We start from the raw sequence: 9125 nt of genomic DNA on the forward strand, positions 1-9125 counted from the left end.
TTGCCAAGTTCCCCTTTAATTCCTCTCTCTCAGTGAAAATTTACTATGGGATGGTAGAAAGCTGGAGTTCAAATTTAGCATTATAACTGGAAATGGTCAGCACAAAAATGACCACGCTACCCTAAAGGGGGTGCTTTAATTTAAGATAAAAATGTCTATTGACAACATTAGGCCCGACTGAACCACAACTTTGTACATAAAATTACCCGTGTTAAGTCCCGCACCTTTGTAACCGTGGCCAACTTTTGAAGACTTTTAACTAAATTCAAAATGTGGCTGTGTTTTCATCATAGATTAGCTTAGCACAAGTTTCGGACTAAAGTTGGCTCAATTGTTATTGGAGCACAGAACCAAAAGAGGCGGGACTTTGGAAGAATAAATTGTCTTTTTGTATAAATTTTTTTTCTGGTCTTAAACTAAAAATTAAAGAACACATTTGTACAGAACATCTGCTATATAGTCTCACTGCTCTCATCAACCCTGTAAAAAAAGCTCAGATAAACCTGCTGTGTTTCCCGCCCAGTACGAAAGGGCTAACAGAGAGTTAGCAGCTAGCTGGTGGAGAAAAACATCCGACAGCCAAAGACTGCATGAAAGAATTGATGGAGACAAAAACAGAGCTAAAGGGACTGTGAATATTTGATATATGTATGTCGTGTTGGCAGAAACATGGCTCAAAATAAATGATAATGATCGTCTGCCTGGACCGGTGTTAGCATATGGACAAAGACCTTCAGATCCTCTTTGTGACCATTTTTCAGCTATATTAAAATTAAAAAAAACCTTAACAGCATATGGCTTTGCTTGTGTTTGTTTAAATTTACCAAATATTTGTTTTTTTGTTTATATTTATATTCGAACATATAAAGGAAAAGAGAAAATGAAAAACAGGACAAAATAACATTAAAATGCAATTAACAATAACAACAATACACAAACTTGGGTTTGTATTTTATATTACAATAAGTGAAATAAGCATGTTAAATCCCAAAAGTTGTGTCCGTCCTATTTACAGTCCTGTTTCCTGTCAGTAAACAGCGCCCACTGCTGGCACAACCGCAGCGTAACCGGTAAAGCTGGACTAAAGTGGTGGATGCAGGCCCTGTGGGTTGCCAGGTTTGATACAAAGTCCCACACACCATTATCAACGGTGCCTTTGGTGTACGAGAACAAAGTCATGATGACAGCAATTTGGTTACATTAGTTATAGTTTATGTTTCTAAGAACACAATACGCTAAAACAGTGGTCTCTTTACGATGTGTGTTATCTCAAATTCACCAGGGAGTGAACTGTGCTCGGCGGTTGATGAGGATAAGTAAACCCAACCTGGCACCCCGTCCTAACCAGACGTCAGTGGTCCACTCTGCGGCTGTAGCGTTTACTGAGTTTACTGCTAGCTTTTGTTCGGTGGGCAGTAAAGCAGCTAGTAGCTACCGGTTATCAGCTCACGAATAACCGGACAGTGGGCGATACGAACAAATAACCGTGAGGGGTGAGACGTTGTCCTGCTCGGTGAGTACAATGAACACAAACCACCAGCACATACTGTGAAATACTACTAAGCTAACTAGCTACCGCTGTACATGTGATAGACTGCTGCCTCGAAGAAACCTATGTCCTCTTGTTTACAACACCACTCTCAGGTGTTCGAGTGGGGCTTTCTCGCCTTTAACACGGGCTTTAACGGGTTTCCAGTAACGTTGTTCACTGTCGGTGCCCTCACACAGTCTCAGCCTGCAGCATGTGTCTGCTGATGCTGGCTTTGTTTATGCTGATAAAGTCCTCAGCGTTAGCTCACTGCTGCGGGGCTACATAGCTGTGGGTCGGTTTATGGCTTAGCTAACTAACTAGCCAACCAGCTAACGTAGAGAGACTGAGAGACAGTGTTTTGAACAAAGGTTGTGTCGCGCTGGAAAGCAGTGGACTGTTATTTAATCGCATGGCCCCTCCGACGGTGAAATTGTGCCTGTAACGTTATTTAAATCCTGGTAACAGTAGACCGTTCATGCACTCTAATGTAAACTGTGTATTTAGCAGTGTGTTGGGTTGGCTCAGGGAGTGAACCATGATCACTACAAAGGACAAAAGCAAGTGTGTTTTATGGCACGTTGAAGAAAACATTGAGTCAATGATGTTTACAGTGTGTGTGATACACACTGGAGACAGATTCATCGCGTTTCCATCAACCAAACAGCGGCCGTCCTGTCTTTCTACTTAGCGCTGCACAATTCAACAACATGTTATGTAAATCACAGAAGCTGCAATGTTTCCATAAAGGTAGAATGTGTGTCAAAACCTCATTTTAATAAAGTAGTGTAATGCTGCAGAGGTCCCACGTGTCCTGGAAAACCTGGACATTTAGAGACTAGTGGGAAGACACGTGGGAATTGATTAAAAAGACCAAATATCTCATAAATAATCGATGTAGTCCTTGACATGTTTGTATTGTAGCCCCTCACTCAGATAGCCTGTGTCAACCAGTGTGTGTTTGTTTGAGACTGTTAAACTGTGGGACACTTTATCAGATGCACAGTGGAACTGACCTGCAGTCATCTGTCTGCCATTGAGTCTAGTGAAGTTCTCATTTCTCCATGCATACAATGGTCACATTTCTTGTTGCTGTGGTTGATAAATACATGCACGGTGAGGTTAATTGTGCATGCAACAAAAACTTCTAGGAGATTAGTTTCCTGTCAAATGAAATGAATTCTACTTGTTTGTGTGTGCTGTGGCCCAATGAATGTAGTCCATTTGCCTGAAACTGCAGCTTGTGTGGTCGTTTGTAAGTCCTGGAAACTCCTGGAAAGGTCCTGGAAAGTGATTTGTGAAAGAATGGGAACCATGTCTGTGTTGTTCTCCAGATGTGAGAAAACATGTTTGTTTTGTACAGACGAGCCAGCAAATGTCACATCATCATGACTTTGGTTTTCAGTGGAAGTAAAAGTGCAAAAATGCTGATCACAATCGTAGTATCTGTCAAAATGATCTTCATTTTTTGTTTTTTTTACCATGTCTTTGTGGTTCCTGAAAAAACGGGTACAATTACACCCACTGCTGAAAGTAATGACCTAATTGCTGGCCCTGCTGTGTGTCTCTGTCCTCTGATTGTGGTGGGGGTCCCATCCTAGCTACTAATCTATATTCCCCTGAAGGTATGCTGCCGTCTTTGTGGCCTGGTGTTATGTTGACACAGGTAGCCCCAGCCTGTCTTTTACTGCCCTGCCCTAACCAGTGGGGCTATTTTTACAGCCCTGGGTCTGAACCAGTAGTCTTCAGCTGTATTGTCGTCTCACAAAGGCAGGGATCCTGCCCCGAGCCGGAACTAGTGATTGAGCCCCCTCCTGTAGGAGCAGACCAGCCGGGGGCTTTTAATTACCCCGTCTACACTTGTATCACCTGTGTCGGCCGTATCTGCAGTGTTGATCTACTGTATGATTAAAGCTGAGCAGCGGTAGCCATGTGGCCACACACATACACTGTAGGAATGAGGAGTTTGTGTCCTTTCTGATGAATATAAAGCCAGCAGTACCCTGATACCTGAAAGGCCCGCTAATGTAGTGCAAGCAGTGTTTGCTAGTGACGGTACGGTCTCTGTAGAGGAGACGAGAGCGTCAACAGGAGAACCACGCAGCTTAAACTGAAGTGAGTGGACCGTTAAAAGCACGGTTCGATATCATCGCCACAAGTATGCCCTGGGGCAGAACCTGGGCTTGTTTGTGAACTACTGTGCCATGTAAATCTGTTGGTTTCTGCTTCTGTTTTCACAGCAATCCAACCAGCGAGTGTGCCCGCATGCACACACCTTTACAGGAATTAACGGGGAGGTTAAGTTGTTTTCATCCTTGGATGGGAAAGGTCTGACCTGTGATGACAATAGTCACGCCTGCCTGGATCAGATAGACTGAAGGTACACACACACGCACAGGGCTGACTGTGCTGCTGCACGTGCTCTGTGCAGCAGTGACGCACAGCAGTCGGAGACGGTCACTGAGTGGTTACTGTGGAGGCTAATCGATGAAATCATGAGGATGGGTGGGTGCTTAAATATCCTAGATGATTGTCACAAATAGCCTAGACAAAACACATGTTGTTGTTGTTGTTGTTGTTGAGCCATCGCCACTGTCCCTCTAGCTAAAGGAGGAGGCAGGAACAGTCTCTGCAGGAAGGGAGCTCGTCTTAACCTGGGCTGGACCCTCAGTCAGCGTGGTTCTCATGAGCCCTGTGTCGAGCTTGGCGAGTGTGTGTGTGTGCCTTTGTGTCTTGTAGGTAGCTGTGTGTGTGTGTGTGTGTGTGTGTGTGTGTGTGTTGATGTGTATTTTATTACTGGGCTGTCCGAGCCTTGGGCCAGAGGGAAATGATCCTGTACCTGCCCACATTTCCCCTTTTAATGCAGCCCAGAAGGATACTGGACTGTGTGTGTGTGTGTTGGGGAGTCGTATATCACACAGTTTGAGTTCAGATGAGGCGACCTAGCTGCGTTTTTTTTTTCTGCTGGTTGGTGTTTCTGTGCACCTGTAATGTGTGTGTGCTGTGTTTATACGTGCAGGCGACTCGTTGCAGCAGAAAGAAGCTTTGGATGAGTTTGTTTTAGAGCGGCGCACAGTGCATCGGTTCTGCTTTGAGTTTCTTCATTGGGTCTGCAGTTGGTGGTCGCTGGCTGTTTCTGTAGAACTCAGTAAGCCATGCCATCCTTGCAGGTGAGATAAAGGTTTATCTCCGTGTACGTGCTCTATCTAGTAACAGGGTTGCTCCCCGAGGGCGGCACACACTCCTCATGAGTGGTTAATACTACATTCTCTGTGCACACAACAACTCCCTTCCTTCCCCTTGGCACAGTGGAGGAAACACTCCTTTCTCTGAACACTGCACGACAGGATAGAAATGTACACAAAGCCTCTGGAGGTTGTTGTCCTGAACATTAGTGTTGGAGACGGCTAGAAAATAAGCGTATTTGTTACCTTGCAACGGTAATGTTTTTATCTGGATTGGGATTGTCAGTCGGCAGGAGATCTCAAAAACAGATTTTCACTCATTTTGGATAGACAGATAGACCCGAGACCAAGAAACAGTAAGCCTGGCTGATACATCAGGGCTGATATATATCTTCACTGCAGAGATGTGGGCAGATATGCAAACAGTTACATTAAAGTGCAGCAATAAATATTTATTCACTAGATAACACTGTCTTTGGATAGTCCACCTCCAGATCAGATTACATTAGATTATCTTACTGTGGTCGACCAATATGGGTTTTCCAGTGACCGGTGGCTGATATCAAACCAAAGAAAAGTCCTGTATAGTTCCATTATTTCATGCCCGTTAAAATCTAATGTACAAGGCCTTACATGTTGTTTCAGATGGAAGTTTTAGTCATTAAGAAAATAGAAACATACATTGAGTTATGTTGTAGATTTCCAATTGGTATTTATGGGAGAGTGGGTTACAGTATCACTCAACTACCTTATTTTATACATTATAATATAATATATATTTAATGCTAGCCAATAAAGACTTTAGATTTTTCATTCCACCTACCAGCTACCCGCAGACATTCCTACATTGTATGTTTGCAGACATTTTTGTTTAATATATATTACTGCTGGGTAGTATGACCAAAAAGTTGTATCACAGTATTTTCTTTATTTTCTGGCGGTTTTATGCTGTATAACAGTATTTATTAAACGTTTTATATAGGTTTATATTGGCTTATTCTTCTGTCAGAAGTACATAGAATATAAAAAAGCTTTTTAATGTCATTATAATGCAATATATGAAGGAATAAGAAGTTTTGTTGAGCAAACTGCAGTGTAGTAAAAACAGAACACTATAAACTGACATGAAACACTCAAAGTATTTAAGTATTCATAGAGGTATTTCTCAAATGCTCTGTTGCACAAGAAACAAATGAGTTTCAGCTATGAAAGATTACCATATGAAACATTCATATCATACAGGAAATGAAAACCCATATAATGAGTCAGGCAGTACTATCCTGCCCCACACATATCTGTATAACAATTAAAAAGCACATTTGGAGATTGATTCCCAGAATGTGAGGTCTATGTGGGTTTTTTCTGTAAAAACAAATATCTATGTGGTTATTCTAGTTTCATTATTCTTAAATATTGATTGTGGGGTACTGGCTTCTGAGCAGTGTTGTCAGGCAGGCTCTGATCTGAATGTTGGATTTTGGCCATTGAACATGGATTGTTTCCAGCCACAGCTGTGAAACTAATGGAGATTTAATTCCATATGTTTGCAGGCTCTCAAAATCAATTTGCCATAAGTCTGAGAGCAATGAATGTTTGTGGGTGTAACAGTTTGACAGTATTGGTTGTTTTCTCTTTTCCTTCCAGATAAAACAGGAAGGACTGCAGTGGAACTCTAAATTGACACCAGCATCTTCCTCTGTCCCTGCTCCACCCTCCTCCCATCCACCCGCTGCTCCTACTGGTTGCCTCCTCTTGTTCTTAACATGGCAACTATCTTCCTACTCTGGCAGTGCCACTGACCTCCACCCTGGACTACCACCATGGAGAGAAAACGCAGAAAGAAATTAATCTAGCTGCGCAGGCCGTTTGCAGTATGGACTCATTTTTCGAGCTTTGGACCTGAAATGCTCTGTTGCAACCCCTGAACCACGTTTTAGCTGCTCCTTTTTTGTCTGAAACAGCACGCCTGCTGCTACAATTTCAACGGGCCTGCTCAAATTGATAGTTTCCACTGCGTCACAACTCAAAATGCTCCTGCTTCCTGTGTGGGCATCCATGCTTCTGGGGCTGCTGGTGGGCTTCCTGCCTTTGGTCGGGATGGAGCCAACTGGAGGAGCCAAATCTGGCTCTGACCACACCCCCAACTCAGAGCCCCTCCCTTCATCATCTGGCTCCAACTGCTCCGAGTTAACCCTCAAACTGGAGTTCTCATCCAAGGTGGTGGAACACGGTAAGAAGAAATGATTCAAACTGGTGGATAATTGTGTCTTTATAAGCAGTTGGAACCCTGTATTTGAACAATTCAGAGTCCGCACTGGAATTTCTGGAGGTTGTAGTGAAAGATTCTGCCAAATTCTGCAGGGAAGTCAGAGAATATCAGGATAGGAATGTCCCGATCATGCTTTTTTCCTGCCCTTATCTGAAAGTTACTGGAGTCCGTTGATATTGAGCACACAATGCCCGACCTAGATCTACCTTAAAATGAGTCATTATGTTTATGTGTCATGGAAGCAACCGAGAGAGAGACCAACTTAGCGACTTTCTCACTAGATTTAGTGACTTTTCTGACCATCTTAGTGACTTTCATTCAAAAAAAGAGAATAGTGACAGATTTAGCCACTTATTCAGACCATCAGGGAAAAGGCAAGGGTTAAATCGTAATTCATTATTTCCCATGCACACTGCTCAGTGTAATCTCAGTCGACGGCTCTTTTGCCAACAGCACTGGGGTCCCTCTCCTCTTGTGGCGTGTGCAGGCAGTTTAGTAGGTGTGGGACATGTTTGACCTTGTTTCTTTCTAGATTTCTGGTTGAGTGTGTTCCTATAGCTTATATGTATAATAGTTTGTTTGATCTTCACCCTTTGTAGGTAAAAAAATCTTTTCTACTTCAAATATACGATGTTCCTTTTGGTGAGTTTATGATTATTTAGCTTAATAAGTGTGTATGTAAATTTCCTTAACCACATACTGTTTCTGGTATGTGGTGAAGGAAATTTACATAGACACACTTTGGTTTTCATTTGCACTGCAGTTCACAGCCATGCATTTATCCAACAGTGAGAAATAAACAAGAAAAAGTATTCCAACCACTGACTAAAACAATAATGAAAACCTAGGCTGTTTTTCAACGTTTTATTTAGATATAATTGCAGATCTAGCAGACCTTGGGTGGCGGACCAGAGTGAGTCAATGAAGTGATGCAAGTTACTGAAATACAGTTATTAAACTATATTCATTATGTAGAATGGAAAAAAAGAAATTCAATTTGGGACTGTGGTTGTTAAATCTGGGACAGTTAAAAGCAGAAGCAAATCAACAGAATGTTGTTGTTGTTCCAATCATCTGTGTCAGGGACAGAAAAAAGGAACTGAAAAGCTAATATAAAACACCTGATGCCAGATGTTTAAATGTAAATTTCATGGTAAGTAGGCGAAACCTCAGTGAAATTACCCCCAAATTACATTTAGCCATAGATTTATTGAACATTAGCCCAACGTTATTTAATAATGATATTCCCTGTAAACTCAGCTGGTCGGTCCAACTTTGTAACAAATTCCTCAGTGTCTTATTATTTTATTGTAACCATAAATTGCAAACTACCAACAAATACAATGGCATAATCAAGGATCATGTTAATAATTGCCCATTGCAGAACAGGCACTTGGTTTACCCATGATTTCTCAGTGTACTACTTTATTGATTCAAGAAGAGCTTTTCTACTTTTTCACGTTTATATTTTTGGGGCATTTTATCATCAGTGTGGATTTGGGCTAACAAAGAACCTGACCCCGCTTTAATTGTGTGTCCAATAAAGTGTCGCTCAGCTCCTAACACACTGTTTATTAGCACATCTCCTGCCCTGTCTGGTCTTTAAAACACCCTCCTCTCCCCTGTCTGTCTCCACAGAGTACATCATAGGATTTACAGGGTACTTCTCGGCCAAAGCTCGCAGCCTGTACATCAGCAGCGCCCTGCGGAACGCCGGGGACGGAGCGCTGGAGTGGCACATCGTTCCCAGAGAAAACCCCGCCTCCGACTTCCCCAGCGACTTTGAGCTGGTCCACATCCGCCAAGCTTCACCCAGCAGCCTGCTGACCTTAGAGGACCACCCTTACATCAAAAGGGTGACGCCGCAACGCAAAGTGTTCCGCATGCTCAAATACTTTCCCTGTGAGTCTGACAATATGGTGTTACTGTGCAGGAAAAAGAATCACAGCGTCTCTGAGGTTGGCACGTCCACCAAGAAATATAAAACTCTGCAAAGATACAGAAAGCTGTTTGTCTGCCACAGTCGTCTCTTTGTTTATTGAATCAGAGGATGCATTTCTCTCTCCACTGTGTCTGTGGTGTAAGAAAGGATTGTGTATCTTAATGGGAAGTGCAGGCCAGCTAGGGGGTGTTGATGCTGCAC

General features: G+C 42.7%; 1 protein-coding gene across 2 annotated transcripts in view; it reads left to right on the forward strand.

Moving 5' to 3' along the window:
- Nucleotides 1-1334: 1334 nt before the first annotated feature.
- Nucleotides 1335-9125, forward strand: part of mbtps1 (membrane-bound transcription factor peptidase, site 1) — a gene marked incomplete in the record, with an annotated part of 25185 nt that continues 17394 nt past the window's right edge. The window contains 4 exon segments of one of the 2 annotated variants that reach the window (XM_035664949.1): nucleotides 1335-1513; nucleotides 3769-3908; nucleotides 6358-6943; nucleotides 8621-8884. In XM_035664949.1, the coding sequence (XP_035520842.1) occupies nucleotides 6742-6943; nucleotides 8621-8884 (466 nt within the window). 2 annotated transcript variants of the gene reach the window in all.

The sequence above is a fragment of the Morone saxatilis genome, unplaced genomic scaffold (assembly GCF_004916995.1).
Source record: "Morone saxatilis isolate NCDOM2014 unplaced genomic scaffold, NCSU_SB_2.0 Contig2, whole genome shotgun sequence".
In the NCBI taxonomy this organism is placed as follows: Eukaryota; Metazoa; Chordata; class Actinopteri; family Moronidae; genus Morone; species Morone saxatilis.